Source organism: Anneissia japonica, unplaced genomic scaffold (genome assembly GCF_011630105.1).
Source record: "Anneissia japonica isolate Jap-2015-1 unplaced genomic scaffold, ASM1163010v1 scaffold13852_len218977_cov144, whole genome shotgun sequence".
NCBI lineage: Eukaryota > Metazoa > Echinodermata > Crinoidea > Comatulida > Comatulidae > Anneissia > Anneissia japonica.
This window is the reverse complement of record NW_022738677.1, coordinates 156-19,869: the sequence shown is the minus strand read 5'-3', so window position 1 is coordinate 19,869 and position 19,714 is coordinate 156. Positions and strand designations below refer to the sequence as shown.

Genomic DNA, 19,714 nt, shown 5'->3' with positions numbered 1-19,714 from the left:
AATTCCCAATTGTATCTTATAGGTTTGTAAATGTATTTGTAAGGTGCTGACGCCTATATATTATGCACCTAAACCAAGCACAAATGAAATGAAAGACATTATTAATGGCTTTTAAACAACCTGGGGATTTCCGCAATGTGGCAGTAGCATTGATGGATGTCATTTTCCCATTTTACCACCAACAGAATATCACACGGATTTCTATAACCGGAAGCAGTGACACAGTGTTTTACTACAAGCAGTAGTTGAATACAGATATCGCTTCATCGATTTTGATGTTGGTTGGCCGGGGAAATGCCACGATGCATGGGTTTTTGAGCATTCACACTACTGAATAAACACTATTCTGTTCTGATCTGTTGAAGATCTGGTGTAGCAGTTTAAAATTTACATATAGTTTGGATCAAGTAACAGTTAACTTCAAAGACCTTTATTTAAATCTTTAATATATTTGTACTATAGAAATTCACACTTAATTTGTATATGGCTCAGTGTAAAACGTCATTAATGAGATCTATATAAAAAGCTAATGTAACACTATTGTCTAAATATTATAAAAACATTACAAATGCCAAAATATAGTAGCACCTATGAATGACTGCAAAGCCTTTAAGTATATATTTCAAGAACGATATTAACATTACGTGAAGGTTGGATATTAGTAAAAAGAACTAACTGACACCACACCTCCCTTGTATACCAAAAAAAAAAAAAATTACTACCACTAAATTGGTTTTATGAAACTGACTATATCGTGTCCTGTTCTATAATTACTACTATTTTTTATTTAATTGTGTCATAAGTGTCAGAAGCAACTGCATCTTCTCAGCCCTTTGTCGATCTTCACGCTCCCTATCCTCTTGTCTTCTTCGCTCATCCCTCTCTCTATCTTCCCTTCTTTGCCTCTCCACTCGATCTCTCTCTTCTACTCGCTGCTGTTCATCTCTCTCCCTCGCCTTTTCTTCTCGTTCCATTCCTCGCTCTTCCATCTGGATCTGCCATTCCATCCTAAACTTTTTGTGATCCATTTTCATCTTCTTCAGTTCTTGTTGCCATGATTTGTCTTTTTCATCGGACTCTTGATTCTGCTTTACCATCACTTTAAGGATGTTGGATGATTCATCTAGCTTCTCCAACGCCACTGCTGCCTTCCTTTTCTTCTCTGTTAAGTAATGAAATTCAAAAGTATACAATACACTGTAGTTACAAAAGTGTCTGGTATACATAGTATTTTAGTATTTACAGCCAAGTGATTTGTTTTTAGTTATAGTAAACAGTCTGACAACAGACTATTATTTGAACAAAATCTATTAATTGTGATACACCTTTCACAGATTGACAAATATGATAATAAATCATTGTTGTGAGATTATTACATGTTGTACATTGATACTGTGACTGCATTCCATTGAAAATTTACTTACTATTTCCAGCTGTAGGTGAAACATGTTTTATTTTCGTTTAATTCTTATTTTCACTGGAAACTGAGGCATTTTCTACAGATGATCTACCCGGACTAGACTCATCAAATTCATCATTAACAAGAGACACCATGTCTTCTGAAATAAAAAATGAATTTAAATGAAGTAATTAAATAATTGTTTTCTCTACTACAAAACAAAGATTACACTGTAAAATATCAATGTGTATGTAAATAATCATAATATTGATGTATTATGATGACATAACATTTAAAAAAAATAATCCAATAAATATGATAGGTTTATAAAAACAATTATAAAAAAAATCTTTGCAGTTGAACTGCTTCATAAGACAACTAGTAGGCCTATAGAAATGTTTATGTTTATTTTATGTTTGATTACAAATATGTAACCATTGCATGAGTTACATACAACTATAAAGTAGGGTTATGTTACCAGGTGTTAGCTCTGACACATCTGACATGACGACCTCTTCGGTATTGAAGACCATGCTATCAGTACTTTCTTCTTCAACCAGCGTGTCCCTGTCCATATGGTGGCTTGTATTTAGCCGATTCATTGGCCTCTTTCCTAAAAGCAAATTAACACTACAGCATGCGAGCATGTGGTTTGGGTCTGGGGAGAGGGTGAGGAAATTGTAAATACTAAAAAAGAAGTTTGTGCCATCAGGATATTTTATAACTCAGCATTTACCACTCATTTATTACCACTCAACACGCTTACATTCTTCGTTGGGGGCGGGGACCACACCACCCCATCATCGGCCTATCTGCGCTGCTGAATACTGAATTAGACCAAGCATAAATAACCAAAAAAATAGGCCTAGGGCCTAATACATATATGGCTCAGGCCTAAACCCTGGTCACTGTAAAAATTAGGCATGCACATGGGGAGGGCATGGTAGATATCATCCGCGCAAAAAACAAAGGCCAAGCTTGGAGGAGGCCCTTTGCTATATTATTATATGATCCGACCGTTCCGGAAAAAGTAGGGCCGATTGCGTGGAGATTGTGTCAAAATTAAGCCTAGGCCTACTCCTCATGCTACTTACCAATCATCCTGTCAATTTCGTCGAAGAAATCGAAGTCTTTACGGGAATTGCCACTAGTATTGTTCCATTTGACAATTTCGCGGAATTTACGCTTTAAATAGTTTCATTTATCTCGACATTGTTCTTCTGTACGTCCAATGTCGAGGATTTTTGCTATTTGTTCCCATACATGGGAGTTCCTCCCTAAACCCTCAAGTGCATCCTGCACATTTTCATTTGAGAGGTGGTGTAGGAGCTTGAGAGTTTCGCTGTCCGACTAATTTTTTTTAGTTTTCGACATTTTCAACTGTAGGCCTACTCTACGAAAAACACCGCCTGCAGTACAACTACAACAAGTTTCGAGCAAAAAAAATGTACACGAAATCGGACACCCTCTAGCATCGACCTCAAGTTTTACTTGAGGTCAAGCTCAAGAATCAATTGAGAGAAGAAAATAAAAAATGCGTCCAACAGTTGCGATTCGTTGCGAACGGGAGTAATTGAATTTGGATTACCCCCGATTACTCCCGATTACATCGCAACCGATCGCAATGCTAGTCTAGTCTGAATACGGTATTAGACCCTTGCCTATTGTCCACAGCTCTCCAATACTTTATATTATAATTATAATTTTAAAATTACAATGTTATACTTGACTAACAGCAAACTTGGCAATGTGAGATGCCTCCTTTCTTTATTATTCAGTTGCTTAAATTTTTCGTTGTAATTTTTTTTTTTACCATTTTGATTTTTCTATTTTGTACTTTTATATGATGTTACAATTTTTTAACTGTCTATTCTTTTATTATAGGCCCCTATATATCCTTTTTAATAAATATTATGTAACACAAGTAACATGCAATTTGGTCTTTGGCCACCTTATATTATTGTTTGTGATATGATGTTTAAATAAATAAGGTAATAATTTTAAATATCAACCAACCTACAAATAAGTAGCAACCCAGGTTTAAAAAAAAAAAAATTCCTCAAACTGCTGATGTTGTTATGTCATGACATAATAAATGGATGCACAGTACAGCACAATTAAATACTTGAATCTGGTGGGGTTTTTTTAGGTCCATGAAATGATACCACAGAGTGGGAATTTGGCCTTTTGGGATGTTTCTGGATGGAACGCTGACTGATAGACATTGCTAATAGCAGAATGCATAGAACCATCTCATCACTACCTTCAACACAGCCAAATTAATTTATTAGCTGTGAATTATCTCTGTTAATTCACATTTTTTTATATTATTTATAAGCTGGTTTATTATTTATAATTCGAGAAAAAAAAGAGAAGAAAAATAACTTAACAGATTTAATATTATTGACTATTTTATAATTTACTTGCTTCATTTTTTTGTGCGAGTGTATTTGCACAAGGAGAGAGCAATATGTATATTGTACAGTAGTGAAGAAAGTTGACTTTCCAGCTTAGATTTATACATTTAAAATACAGAAACAAATACCAACAATATATGTTATATGTTTAATAAAATAGACACCACCAATAAAAATATTCATACTGCATAGATTCAGAGGAAGAAAAGATAAATCGGAGTGGTGCAATACACTAACTTTTTAAAATAATTATTATTATATATTATTGTTGCTGTCGTGAATACTAAATTTTAACAGCTTTATCACTATACACTATTTGTATTTTCATTGACTACCATTTAACAGACACATAGAGAGGTAAGTAAAGGAAAGACTTTTCAAATAATAATACTGTGCCTTGTTTAGTGAACTTATTTTTGTAGAAGCCGTCAGAGGGAGGGAAGAATTATTTAGCAAAATGATTTTGCCAAAAGCAAAGTGAAGGACAAAATGGAAATAAAATGTTCAATGATATGATTTGAAACAAGTGTTATAATGAGATTGATAAATGCTTTAAATTTATCTAATTTGTGGATATTTCAGGGGAGTAAAAGCCATTATAAAAATATGTAACATTTTATGTTTTTCTAAAATATAAAAGTGCGTTAACTATTTGAAATCGCTATTTAAACAAGGTAGAGTATAACATATCTTGCCTAAAAGTCTGTGATCCTAGGGCCTACTAACTCTAGGCCTACTATTAGGCCCTCTATGCAAACGACCTCGTTTGTACTCATAGTAGGCCCTACTACACTTTTTTCTAGGCCTATTGGTAGCAGTGGGTATTAGAGTTGTATGATCAGCGGTGACTATGGTAGCCATAGCCTAATGTTGTTCCCAATACTGTAATCTGTTACACGTATAAAAACCAGGTTTACTCGGCGCGTTGTATGTGCATGGATTGTTTTGTTGGCGTGTATCGCAGCCGCATTGCTCTGACGAGTGTGCGAGATACCTTGCGACTGTCAAACAAAAGTGCGATTATGTCATCTTATCATTAGCCAATCAGAGCGCTTTATATGTCTCCCTATGCTTGGCTCTTCACGAAAAAAAATTCGCTGCCGGCTTACGGGTTGGCGCTGAAGCGGGTTGTCCAAATATGGGTTTTTTGGAGGTCTCCTCCGGCTCTCTCTCCGGGAGTCGTCTTTAACGTCCATTTGGTTTATTTTATTTTGTTTTTTTCTTCGCGGGTAAGGGGAAATTTTTTGGTGGGTCATTCCGGCTCTCACGGCAAACGGAAAAACGGCGAACTAAAACCCTTCGTGGATTCCCCCCGTTGCTAGTGGGTCATCGAGGCTTTTTTCCAGGGGTGCTTGCCGGTTTACGGGTTGGCGCTAGGGCGGGTTATCCAAATATAGGTTTTTTGGGAGGTCTCCTCCGGCTCTCTCTTCGGGATTCGTCCTTAACGTCCATTGGGTTTATTTTATTTTATTTTTTTCTTCGCGGGTAAGGGGAAATTTTTTGGTGGGTCATTCCGGCTCTCACGGCAAACGGAAAAACGGCGAACTAAAACCCCTCGTGGCTTCCCCCCCCCTTGCTATTGGGTCATCGAGGCTTGTTTCCAGGGGTGCTTGCCGGCTTACGGGTTGGCGCTGGGGCGGGTTGTCCAAATATGGGTTTTTTGGGGAGGTCTCCTCCGGCTCTCTCTTCGGGAGTCGTCCTTAACGTTCATTGGGTTTATTTTTTTTTCTTTTTCTTCGCAGGTACAAGCAAGGCGCACACTTCTTGTGCATCGGACAGGGTCCCCTCGATCTCTAGCGCGGGATCGGGGGTAACATCACGAGGGAAAGTCCAGATTTGGAATCCGCGGGTCCTTCACCCGCTTCTCCTGCGTAACGTAGGAAACCTACTTCGGCACTTGTAACAGAATGCGGCCTAGGTCGTAAGTGATGGAGGAAGCTATTCTCCCTTCCCAAAAAAAATCGCGCCTATTCGTCCAGACGTATCGGCGTGAAGGCCAGTGGACACGTTGGGGAGTCGGGTGCGGGGGCCACGTTCTTCAGTGACGAAATTAATATTTCGCAACTTATATTCAAAATTCAACTGTACTTCAATACGTTAATCCTGCAATGGTCAACCTCAGCTACGAGTAGACCTTACCGGCCGTTAGAGTTTTGCACAGACAGTGGTCCCCCGCCCGGCGCTCCGGCGAGAATGCGCAACAAGCAAATTAACCTCTCCTGCAGAGACGAAATCTTGGCCCATCTCGACTAGGCAACGAAAGGGTGGGTGCAGATTCGGTTGGGTCTCTTTCGTCCTATCATTCAGGATACCCCTCGCTCTATTGCGTAAAAGCTTGGGCAAATATCGGACAGGGTTCCCTCGCTCCTTTGCATGAGAGCTTGGGCACAGGGTCGGGTGGGTCTCGGACGGTTTCCTGGCGGGGTCTTTTCCTTTCCGCTCCCCCAGTGTCAAGGAAAGCTGACAGCAAGTATTTTTTGTCAAAGAAAGCTTACGGCAAGTATTTCGCTGTAGATCAATCTCCTTGGCCCGTCTCGACTGGGCAACGAAAGGGTGGGTGCGGATTTGGTTGGGTCTCTTTCTTCCTATCATTCAGGATCCCACTCGTAATTTTACGCGAGAACTTGGGCAATTACTCGGACAGGGTCCCATCGCTCTTTTGCGTGAGAGCTTGGGCAAATATCGGACAGGGTCCCCTCGCTCTTTTGCGTCAGAGTTTTGGCAAATATAGGACAGCTTCCCCTTGCTCTAATGTTGATTTATGTTTAAAGATTCAGCTTTACTTTATGCATTATAATTACACTAATGTGGTAATTTAGAAATAATATGTGCTATTTATCTTGACTCAGTAACAGCAAGCAAGCTAAGTTGTGTTAAATTGATTATTCATGACATTATTACTGTAAGAAATATAACATTAGAATGTTGAGACATACTATTATAAAATACTCTTGTATGTATTTTATTTATTATTATGTTTACCAAAATTTCACTTCATTTTGTTCTGCAGTTTTCATGGTAGTTCATGAAGTAAATATAAAAAAGATCATCAGACGTCTGTAAAAATAGTTACAAATATAATTCACAAAACGGTCTAATGAACATTCTTTAAACTCTTTCTTAAATTATAGACTTTATGAACAATTTTCCTTTTTTAAACTTTTGTTAGCCACCAAGAATTTTGTAAAAAACGACAATCGTCGACAGTATTTTATTGTATTTTGACAGAAATTATTATTCAGATGGACGATAATTAAACGTTAATTTTACAGGAACTTATTATTAACGTCACCTGTGATTCTACGTTACGGTTGACGACCGTTACATATTGACAGTAATTTACAATTTTTTTTTTCAGGAATTACTAATTTACGATACCTGTGATTCTACATTACGGTTGACGAACGGCATTCAGATTTACAGTAATTTATCGTATTTTTAAAGGAATTTTGTTAACGGTATCTGTGATTCTACATAACGGTTGACAAACGGCATTGAGATTGAAAGTAATTTACCGTATTTTACAGGAATTAATTATTAACGGTAAATGTGATTCTACATTCCGGTTGACGACTGGCGTCCTGATTCCAAGTATTTTGATGGTATTGTTACAGGAATAAATTAATAACGGTACCTGCGATTCTACATTACGTTTGACAACCGATATTTCCATGAACAGCATTTACGGTATTTTTACAGGAATGTATTATTTACGGTAAATGTGATTTTACATTACGGTTGACTACCGGCATTAAGATTGACAGTAATTTACTGTATTTTTACAGAAATTTATTTTTAACGGTAAATGTAATTATACATTAACGTTAATATAATAAAGTCTATAGTATAATAATAAACATATATAATATAATAATGAACGTACATAATATAATACTAACCGTACATAATATAATAATACACGTCTATAATATAATAATAAACATATATAATATAATAATAAACGTACGTAATATACGGTACTAATAGACGTAAATAATATACAGTAACAAAAGATATGTATATATATATATATATCTATATCTATATATATATATATATATATTAATAATATTATAATAATAATCGTACATTAATATAATAAGAAATGTAAATATAATATTAAACGATAGGAACAGACGTATACAATGTAATAATAAACGTAATTGATATAAATAATAAAGTACAGAATATAATACTAAATGTAAATAATATCATAAACGTATGTAATATAATAATAAACATACGTAATATACTAGAAATGTAGATTAAATATAAAAATACCAACATTTAAATCAAACATATCCATAATCTGCAGGATGCTTTGTGATAGGAAAATTGGTGGGGTGAGCCAACCATTTTGCGTTGCAAGTGCATCTAAGCGCTCTCTTTTGTATCACGTGGACTCTGTTAATATGAACGACACTGGCTTTCCCACATGCAAAAATATTTTTTAAGTTTGTGCATAGCACCAACGTTGCGGGCTATCGTCTTACATAGGTTCCGGATATGTACGTCCCACAATCGCCCATCTATATAAATTTATAAGAATGTGGTAGTTGGAACCCTAGAAATTTCATTCCCATCTAGCAAAATCAGGGCAGGGAAGTCATTGATATTATTGCTGAAAAACATAAAATATAATTTGCTCGTGTTCAATGACAGGCGATTGGCATGGGTCCATTCCATAATTTTTACAAGTTCACTGTTTGCAGCGGCAATCAAATTGTGTACATTGTGTACATCAGAAACAAAAATAATGTTATAATCTTAAGCAAAAATAGTAAAAGAAAAGACATTGGAACAAGATCGTTAATACAGACAATAAAGAGAAGCGGTCCCAAGATTGACCCCTGTGGAACTCAACATGGGACATGCGCCTTGCTAAAGTCAAATCCATTAAGAGACACGTATTGCATTCTCCATGAGAGAAAGAGGTTCAAATTGATTTACTCTTACTATAATCATCATACACAGCAAAAATTGAATAGTTTGATGAGTAAATTTATGTTATATAATTGTGGAAAAGACAAGCCAAACCAGTCAGTCGTTGCAAAAATCAATTTTGAGTTATCAATACATTGTTAGAGAATAAAATAATAGCTATAAAATGGTAAACAAATCATTCAAATCGGACATTTCCTTATGAAGTTACAAGCGTTTAACAACACAGCTGTGATATGATAAATCAGCCTTCAAAATTTATGATTTCAGACATTTCTCATGTAGAAACTATCTTTAAATCCTTAAAAAGTGTTGTTTTAACATTCAAATGGGACAAATAACAGCATAGGATGGTGTGTAGATATATAAAGGTTAGTTTAGTGCAATAAAATAGATTTTTTAAAATTTGACACTTTAGCATGTTTTGGCCATTTTCTCTGAAACACGATTTGCGACGAGTGACTGGTTTGGCTTGTCTTTAACATAATATGATGTTAGTAATTGAAAACTTTAATATTTCCCCCACTATTATTTGCTACAGCAACTCTTCGTATATTATTATCTATTGAAAATCCATAAGGAAATTTTAATTCATCCCTTGTTTGATCAATTCTTTTAATGAAATGTCCATCACTGTTGAATAACTGTAGTTTGTGAAAGCTTGTCACAAGCATGTTGTTATCATCATCTGTTTTAACTGAATATGGACAATTCACCTTACCATCCTCATCGCCTTTACCTACAAGAACATTTATGAACCTTCCTTGATTGTTAAATAATTGTAATCTGTGATTACCCAAGTCTACTACAATGAGATCTCCTTTATTAGTAACAGTAACATCCCGTGGTGAACGAAATTGACCATTACTTGGACCTCTTGACCCAATCCTTTTGATCATCTGGTCACTATCCATGTCAAACATGAACACACAGTCTTCCTGCCAGTCAGCAACATACACTATATTTTTTTCCTCATCTACATCAAAACCATAGGGATCCTTCAATTCTCCTTTACCAATTGATTTGTCCACATGACCATCTGAATTACATAATGATATGCATTTATTTTCACCATCAGAATATGCTATCAAATTTTTTTTTTTTAATTTGTACATTGATCTAACTTTTACATTATATGGTAAAAGTATTATCTTATTGACATATTCTCCTGATATCCTATACTTGTGAATTTCATTGCTGAATAGAGAAACTAAAAGACAATCATCTTCAGCTATTACTACATCCATGGGTTTATTTCCATGCACTGTTCTTATTGTATTCATCAGACCTTGCATCTGTAGTGCTGTTTACCAAGGGATATCCTCTTATTGGCTTATCACCAACACTAACACTTTCAGTAAATTAATATGTACTTAAGTAGAATTGTGTTAAACTATTTGACACTCGGATATTTCCTCTTGGGTCACTAAATAATACTGGTACTTTCTCGATCAAATGCTTAACACATTGCTGCACATTCCTGGCTGCAGAAATCTTGAATATCTGGTAAATATAACACAAAGAATGCAAACGTAATTAACATAAATATATAACACTGACAGGCAAATGTTAACATAATAATATAATACTAAGAACCTAGTTAGGCATAAGCATAATTTACAGGTATCCGACCAGTTTGTCAAAATCCAGTTTGCCGAAATCCAGATTACGAATTATTTTCCACTTTGCCAAAACGCGGTTTGCCGAATCCAGTTCACCGAAATCATGACAACCCAGTTAAACCCAGTTGGCCGAATCTTGCCGTCACCATCTTACCAGGAAACATTCCCTGGTCTTACTACAGCATACAAAAACATGATCAGGGAGGAAATGTATTTACATACCCGTATTTTTATACCTGTGTGTAAACACCCAACTATAATAATAATAATAATAATAATAATAATAATAATAATAATAATAATAATAATAGTAATAATAATAATAATAATAATAATAATAATAATAATAATAATAATAATAATAATAATAATAATAACACCCCCTCCCCCATCGAATAAACGCACCTTTTAGAGCTTCATTTGAAATAAACGCCTCTTTCAAAAACGCCCGAGGCCTTTATTTTATCCTCGAAAAACCGCCCCCTGTAAACAAATCTAATGGAAACAACATCATTCCCAACACAAACTATTAATGTTCTACTCCAGTAGAATTACATTTTAATATTTTAATAACTTGATTAGGATAAATCAGTTTTTATGATCACGTACCAATACATTGTGATTGTAAATATGTGTTGTTCCACATTTACAGTGGCGTTTGAGTATATACATGTACTGTAGCGAATTTAATGATAGTCCACCCCATCCCTGTTTCATAATGGGATAGTCTGCCCCTCAACCCCTAGTACTACTTTACAAGTTGATGAGAGGAAGACTATCAAGGGGAGTCACAGAGTTTAAACAATTAAAAAGTGCTGAAACTACAGAAGAAAATTACGAGATAATTCAGTCTAAGTCTAATCAGACAAGAAATGCTGCCCCAAATGAGAAACCATCACTCAACCGGGAGCAGAGGAGGCCTGGAATCAAGTGTTATAACTGTCAACAGGAAGGGCATCATATAGCATTATATTGTCAAAGAAGGAACCAACGACAAAATTCGGGAAACTGAGGGCAGCCGAATCCAGGGGTCGAGGGAAGGCTGGAAGAAACTAAATATTGAGGACATACGAATTCGACAGTGCAGTAGAGCTGCCTAATAAGAAAATGTATTCACGGTACCATTCAAAACTGGAGAAGGATAGAAGAAAAAATTAGCCTGCAGACCGTAACCGTTTGCAGACTATTGGATGTGCTTGGATAGGAATACGGATAGGCCAGACTTTCAGGTCTGTAAAAGCCACCTTTGCTGACTTAAACATAGCCAGATTAGTAGGAATGAATTTTCTTACAATGACAAGAGCAATCCTGGGTCTAAAGAGGTAGGATATAAAGGTTGGCGGAGAGGTAATAACTTTAACCGGACCAGAGGGAACAGAATTTAATTTTAATGTGAGGGTTAGAGAAAATACAGTCATCTTTCCAGGCCATGAACACGTACTTACCGAAGTAGACCGATCACTGAGAAGTTACCCGGCGTTGGAGATGGTGGAATCTAATGAAGGAGAGGAATTAGCAAATACAGGCCTTATTTTGGCAAGAACTCTAGTGAATGTGGAACACGGAGAGTTACATTTGCGTGTTTTCAACCCCGGGAAACGACATGTTCTAGAAGCAGGCCATAAAGTGGGAAAATTTATTTCAGTCCAAGAAGAGCAAGTTAAGACGACAAAACACCACGGTCCACCGCCACTAGATCAGGGGCCATTACCCAAACAGCTAGAGGATTTATGGCAGTGCAGTATTGCCTCAATCAATTAGATCTACCATGGAGAAGTTGCCATGCTGTTGACGGAATATAAGGATGTATTTTCCAAGGGCGATCTCGATTTTAAAAGGACTGACAAAGTGCACCATCACATAGATGTTGGCGATGCTCGTCCAATCAAAGAGCAGCCTAGGAGACAAGCACCAACAGCTAATGAAGAGATTAACCGACATGTGCGCGACCTGCTGGATAAAGGACTAATATATTATATCGGACAGCCCCTGGACTTCTAAAGTAGTTCTGGTCACAAAGAAAGACGGGAGCAAACGCTTTTGCGTCAACTATAGACGGTTAAATTCAGTCACAATAAAGGACGCATACCCCATCCTTCGTATCAACGACTCATTGGACGCTTTGTCTGGAGCTCGATGGTTTTCCACACTGGATTTAGTGGAATTAGAGGAAGAGGCCAAGACGTCAGAATTCGTAGTGCTGGGAGGTCTCTACTGTTGGAAAGTGGTGCCTTTCGGATTATGCAACGGACCATGAATACAATGGGAGATACTCTTAGTTTAGCTAGACGACATCATTGTGTATGGGAAAAACCATTACGGAGAAGATTGACCGTCTGGGACAAGTATTTACCCGGTTAAGTACTTTGTACTTTGAAATGTACTTTGTACTTTGAAATGTACTTTATTTAAACGGGAGTTTAGCTAGACGACATCATTGTGTATGGGAAAAACCATTACGGAGAAGATTGACCGTCTGGGACAAGTATTTACCCGGTTAAGAGATGCTGGCTTAAAATTGAAGTCGAAGAAATGTACTTTATTTAAACGGGAGGTGTTGTATTTGGGACACCGTGTCTCACATGCTGGAGTAACAATGATCCTGCCAAGATAGAAGCCGTGAAGGAGTGGCCAACCCTTAATACAGTCAGGGATGTTCGACGTTTCTTAGACTTAGCGTCGTATTATAGACGTTTTATAAAGGGATTTGCTTCCATTGATGCACGCTTGTACAAATTACAAGATGTACATTGCTTGTACAGAAAGCCAGACCGTTTTGCTGGGGAGTCGATTGTGAAGGTGCCTTTGTTGAGCTCAAATACAGATTAATGCGGTCTCTAGCCTACTCTCTCACAGATGGACAATTCATACTAGACACCGACGCAGGGACGTATCCAGTGGAGTGGGGAGCCGTGGGAGCCGCGGCTCCCCCTCCCTTTGTACACAGTGTTAAAATGTTAAAGCTTATTGTTGAGCCAATACAAATTCTTTCCTGGGATCACTCAAAATGAATACTTTCAAACATATAAATGCATCAATACACGTTATACATAGGCCTAATAGAACACTAGGCCTAAGCGTGATTTAAAAAATTCTTAAATCCATAAATCTCAGGCCATGTCTTTTAAGATAGAAATTCGATACTGTGGTTCAATTTCGTTTTTATCCTTTTGCAAGTTTCTTTTACTGTTTGTTTAATAATACTACTACTATTAGTAATAATGACAATAATAACAATGATGATGATGACGATAGTAATAATTGATAATAATATTAAAAGCAATAAAAAGTGAAGAAAATTGTGCTAAATGCGAAAAAAAGTTGTGAATTGTTGATCATACTAGAGAATATATAGTTAAAGCTTAGTAAGCTATAATTAGGCCTAAGTTATCCTGGATATTAAGTAGATCCCTGATAAAAGATCATGAGAAATTTGTTGGCGTTTCATTTTGACTATAATGGTAATGTGATGATGATGAATTTTACTATAAAAAAGTGTCAGTTCCGGCCATCTCGAGAGGTACCATTTCCTCAAATTTTCTCACCTCAGCCCCAGCCTTGGTGGGTTGTGAAATCACGTTTTTGAAGTAGGCCTATGTAAAGTACATACTCAAATGACAATGTTTTTAAGCTTTGTTTTCTATGGTATACACACATTAATAAGATCTCTATGGTTGTCAAAAATCCCTAATAAAAGATCATGAATTATTTTTTTTTGGCACTTCATTTTGACTAATGGTGATGTGATGATGATGAATTTTACTAAAAGTGTCATTTCTGGCCATCTAGAGGTACTATTTGCTCAAATTTTCTCACCTCAGCTCCAACCATTGTGGGGCTGAGGTGGGTGTCGACTCACAAAATGCCCTCCCCCTCCACCTTTCAAAACAGGTCTGTACCCTTCCCTGGGTATGACATTAAACTCCATCGAATCGGCTCCTGATGTATGTCTTAGTGACTGCTGTTTATTTTTTGGGATGTGATCTGGTTTTTCATGTCCATTTTTCGTGATTATGACTATTCTGGCAGTGCATAAAGAATGGTTTGAGTTGGATTCAAGCCCCCCCCCCCCCCCTTCATTTTTTTAAGGAAAAAAAAGAAGAAAAATATATTCAAATTGAAGAGCGAGAGTGTAATTTCCGGCCATCTAGAGATGCCCTAGTCATAATTCTTTTTACCTCAGCCCCAACCATGGTGGGACTGAGGTGGGTGGTTCCTCGGTCTGTGAAAGTCCCTCCCTGGTTCATCTCTCTTTCGAATTCCTGGGTCTGCCACTGTTGATTTATTTTATAATTATTTTTGCGCTTATTTATAATGCGTCTATTGCAATTTTCAATTTTTCCTCTCAAACAGTCCTAAGAACGTTCAGAGTGCGCTACTTTACAGGGGGATTCGCCTCCTTGACCCCGCTGGGGTCCTACGTAATTTGCAAAACGGCTCTCCCCCCCCCCCCTTTCAAAATCCTGGCTACGTCCCTGCACCGATGCTAGCGAAGTTGGAATTGGCGGTGCGTTCTCGCAGTATCAGGATATGGAGAAGATAGAGTAATCAGATATGCTAACCGAACTTTGAGTCGAGTGGAATTGAACTATTGCGTTACCTTCTATCTTTGGTGGTACATTTTATAAACATATTCGCCAGTACGTATATGAACAGATCACGCATCCTTACGTTGGGTAATGCAGTTCAAGGATCCCGAAGGACAGCTTGCATACATTTTACAAGTGCTGAGAGAGTAAAACTTTTAAGTTTTTCAAAGACCTGGACTCACAAACATGGAAATGCGGATGGACTTTCAAGGATGCCATGAACCCAATGTGGTCGTAATGTAAGCCAAGCTCAACTTGACAGGCACTGGTAAATTTGCAGCAGCTATTGAACGGAATGGTAAAAGAGGTTACAAAAACGGTGGCCGAAATGATCTACAAGGATGGGCAGAAGACAAGAGAGATTATAACAAGAGAATATGCTTTTATTTGAAGAGGAAAACTATCCGTCTGTTGAGTTAGTATGGTGTTGAGTTATCACAGTATAACTCATAGAACAGAATTTTATTCTTTTCCTCGTGGTTCTCCCTCTGTGCCAACTCCTGCCCTCAACGTCGGTATTGTCACACAGGACAACAGTAAGAACACCACATTTCCCCCTCTCTAAAAGCAGAAACTATAATCACAGTAAAAATGACAGTATAGCATATACGGTACTATGTAAACTCAGTTACTATAACAATAAACACTTCTATTTCTTACTGGTACCCATCAAATAGTCTCGAGTCCATCTAGGTGGACTTCTAACTCTCTTACTCCTTGAGAAATGTGAACCCAACTGAGTTAAATTGTTGTTCATTGAATCATCAGCAGTTGGAAAAACTATAAATTCACTACTGTGATCATCACCACTATCTCCCCCTCGGCCTAATAGGGCTGGCTTTCCTAGAAATGGGGCTATGTGTTTCACATTCTATTTTTGACCATTGGTCATTACGTAAGTGTTTAGACCAATATGTTGTCTAATTTCCAACGGTTCAGTAAATTTACTCTCACCCTTGCGGACATTCCAGGGCTTTTTAATTCTAATAATATCTCCCGGGAAAAAACTCTGGTTTTGACGCACTTCCGTTTGTCGTACGCCTCTTTAGACTTTGCTTGCTTTGCTTTTGTTCTATTGTCTATTTCGATTGAAGACATTTGCTTAGGCGATGTTGTCACTCCAATGATATCTAACAAAGTCAACATATGACGCCCGTGTAGTACAACAGAAGGGGATTCCCCAGTAGTGGCATGTCGCGTAGCGCGATAAGTACCTAGAAATTCCGTCACAGAATTTTAAGTGGACGTTTATCGATTCGCGCCGTTTGAATAGTTTCATTCAAAATCCGGTTAAAGCGCTTGACAGTACTGTTTCCTTCTGGGTGATACACCGCAGAAAATCTGGGTTTGATGTTACGTTATTTCAAGAAAGTTTCAAACTCCTGGCTAGTTAACTGCGTACCATTATCAGAAACTAGTTCTTCAGGATAACCTTCACGACTGAATACCTTAGTCAAAGAATAAATTACAGTTTTGGCCGTAATATTTGGACAAAACGCAACTTCTGGCCATTTACTTCGGTAATCAATTAATGAGATAATGTAACGCTCGTTCGCAGGTGCAGAATAATTCGGACCTACGAAATCAATCCCGAGCTTTTGACATGGACGTTCTGGCAATTGTACCGGCTGCATAGGAGCCATTCGTGTTTTCGCAGACTTGTCAGCAATTTGGCAAGTTAAACAATTAGTAATTGTGTCCGTTACGTGTACGTCCATTTTAGGCCACCAGTAAAGATCTCTTAATCTTTGTCTGGTTCGCACCATACCTTGATGATTTTCATGGGCCAGATTAACTATTTTGGAGGTAAGTGCTGCTGGTATTATCACGCGCTGACCACGAAAAATGATCGGGAACTCATCTCTAATAAGGGAATAGGGCTTAATAATTTCTGGAATATGCTTTTTATCATTCGGCCACCCATCATGTATGTATTCTTTAAGCTGCATGCATACTTCATCATTATTTGTAGCCTGTTATAAATCATTGCGTGTGATAGCGCTATAAGTATCGTTTAGAACAACTTGATAGACTGCATCACTGTCATCTTCATTTATCGCGGAATCGAATGTAGGAATAGGTAACCTCGAAAGGGAATGGGCAATTCTGTTCTGAACGCCTGGTTTGTACTCAACCGTATAATTGTAATGTAGTAAACGAGCGTTCCATCTTGCGATCCGCATTGGTCTACGACCTGTGCCTTTTGAAGAAAGTAATGTAACCAATGCCTGATGATCAGTTCGAAGGTAAAATGTCTCCCCCATAAATAAGTATGCCATTTTTCTATAGCCCAAACACAAGCAAGTGCTTCGCGTTCTCCGACTGAGTAATTTTGTTCGGATGCAGTTAATGTTCGAGACGCACAAGCAACTGTGACTTCCGAGCCGTCACTCTTTACCTGTGTAAGTACCGCTCCTAACCCATAACCACTCGCATCAGTTGTGACAAAAACTTTATCAGGGTCGAATACAGCAAGACCAGGGCTATTAATAATATCGGATTTAATATCTTGAAAAGCGGAATTTGTTTGTCTGTCTCGCAATGCGCTTACTTTTGCCGAAAAATTTGGCACAAACCTAGCATAAACACCTGTGAGTCCTAGAAATGACTTAAGTTGGAGATTATTATGGGGTATTGCAGCTTTAGCAATTCTATGGACTAATTCGTCACTAGGGTGAATACCTTTTTCATCGATAACATGACCTAATACTTTCATTGAAGGTACACCGAACTCACATTTGTCAATTAACCTCATACCTCGTTCTTTCAAACAGGTAAGCACTGAAAATAATGTTTTATCATGCGCGGCTTTGTCGCGTCCGTAAATAATAATATCATCAAAATCAAAACATTGTACGTTTGGAATTCCTGCTAATACAGTCGACATCATTTTTTTGGAAACATGAAGGGGCTGAAGATAAGCCAAAACAAACTGTACGAAATCGGAAAACACCATCATGCGTAATAAATGATGTAAGGTCGCGACTGTCGGAATCTAATTCCAGTTGGTAATAAGCTGATTTAAGATCGAGCTTAGAAAAGTATGTCGCGCCATTCATCTCGCTTAACATTTCTTCAATTGAAGGAAGAGGAAATTTGTCCTCAATAAAAACTTCATTGGGTTTTCTTAAATCAACACATCAATGTTAATTCCAAGTGCTTGGATTAGATCCTTGCCTATTAGGCTACTTCCTTTAGTTACTACATAAAATGTTGCATTTGCACATTTAGATTTAAACTGAACTTTAGCTTTAAAACATCCTACAGTTGTTATCTTATGAGTTGTATTGCTAGTTATATGCATTATACATGGTTCCAATGCATCTCTAACGTGTAAAAACAAATCCAATCCTACTTTAAGTACTGTAAATGTATTTAGTGAGAGAGCTACAAAGTATACATACATTGTTTTTTTTTTTTGTTATAGGCAATTTTACAATAATGTCTGTAATTTTTATATACCCTTAAGCGTGAGATATACTTTAAATGTGTGAGACTCACACCAAATGCGTGAACCTTGGCGTGTGTGTAATTGAGCAGTATAATGCAATACTGTTTCCAAACAAATACTTAAGCTCTATCTAATGCGACCACAACAACAACAAAATTAGCAGAAACTTCACAATTACAAATTACAACTAGAAAGGAAGCAACAGTATTAACATAAAATATAACACAGGTTCAAGTTATTTTCATTTAAAACAAATACTTAGAATAATGTCATGGCACATTGATCACGGTCACAATGGTAACCACGGGGCTAACATCCATGGTTAAGTTATCAAATATATTTTTAGACTTTATTTTATAAATTTGATATCTTAACCTTGTTTATCAATGTTTAAATAGTATGTGATATATTTTTAGAATAGTTTTAAAATGTTTTTATATATGACACTTCTCAATTTTAATTTTAATATTTTGCATAAATCAGTTTTTGGAATTGAATGTAAATGTTTTAGAACCATTAAGTAATATGTATAGTTTTGCCAAAAATAGCAAAAACTAGATTTTTGAAAGCTTGGGTATACTATATATACACCGAACGACTATCATTAAATTAGAATAAAAGCAAAGCCAAGAGAATTTAATTTAAATAATGAGTAAAGAAATTACCTTGAGGTTACTGTAATAATAATTACGATACATCAACCACAAACGCAGGAATAATGCACTGTTAAATGTCTCACTACTGTGTGACTATGTGTTGCACACTATTCTGAGTTTTATGTTATAATCATAGAGCAAAGTACAAGTAGTTTTAGCTCTACTGCAAATATATAGTTGTTCTCTATAGATTAAAATTATCCATTCACATTAAATTGTTGCTCAACGAAGATACACCTAATCAACTTTGTTACCTAATTTGCAGTTTAGCTTATTTGCATATGTTCTTGATGTGTGACTGAGGTGTGATTTTGGAATTTCATTTCCTCATTATAATATGTATTTAAAAAAAAAAAACCTTTGTTTGCAATTTTTATATATTGTATATTTATTTATTTGTATATTAGTAAATATTGTAAATGCTTGATTACATAGCCTAAGTCGATAATGCATAAAGTATGTTCAGATGTTTCATTCAACAATATGTTCAACCAACTATTACTATCTGTATGTTGTTTCAACCCATTATTCTACTATCATCATATTCATATATGTAGGACTGGTGACTGTCCTACTAGAACTGTTGTAATCTGGTTGTATATATAATATACAGGACGGCATCAGCCAGATTAGGACTAT

The 19,714-nt window shown here is 36.7% G+C and overlaps 2 protein-coding genes across 2 annotated transcripts; both read right to left on the bottom strand.

The window, feature by feature from the left end:
• Positions 1-56: 56 nt before the first annotated feature.
• LOC117117686 (vicilin-like seed storage protein At2g18540) lies at positions 57-1,522 on the bottom strand. Its single transcript, XM_033262075.1, has 2 exons — positions 1,425-1,522; positions 57-1,162 (listed from the first exon to the last, which is right to left on the bottom strand). Exon 2 carries the CDS (start codon positions 1,095-1,097, stop codon positions 777-779), a length of 321 nt encoding a protein of 106 aa, XP_033117966.1. The 5' UTR covers positions 1,098-1,162; positions 1,425-1,522; the 3' UTR covers positions 57-776.
• A 7,729-nt stretch (positions 1,523-9,251) lies between these two features.
• On the bottom strand, positions 9,252-10,004 carry LOC117117681 (tripartite motif-containing protein 2-like). Its single transcript, XM_033262066.1, has one exon. It carries the CDS (start codon positions 10,002-10,004, stop codon positions 9,252-9,254), a length of 753 nt encoding a protein of 250 aa, XP_033117957.1.
• Positions 10,005-19,714: the final 9,710 nt, after the last annotated feature.

Bases quoted from the DNA above. Each gene is read 5' to 3' on its own strand.
- LOC117117686 (XM_033262075.1), bottom strand. From the start codon at position 1,097: ATGGTAAAGCAGAATCAAGAGTCCGATGAAAAAGACAAATCATGGCAA.
- LOC117117681 (XM_033262066.1), bottom strand. From the start codon at position 10,004: ATGGATGTAGTAATAGCTGAAGATGATTGTCTTTTAGTTTCTCTATTC.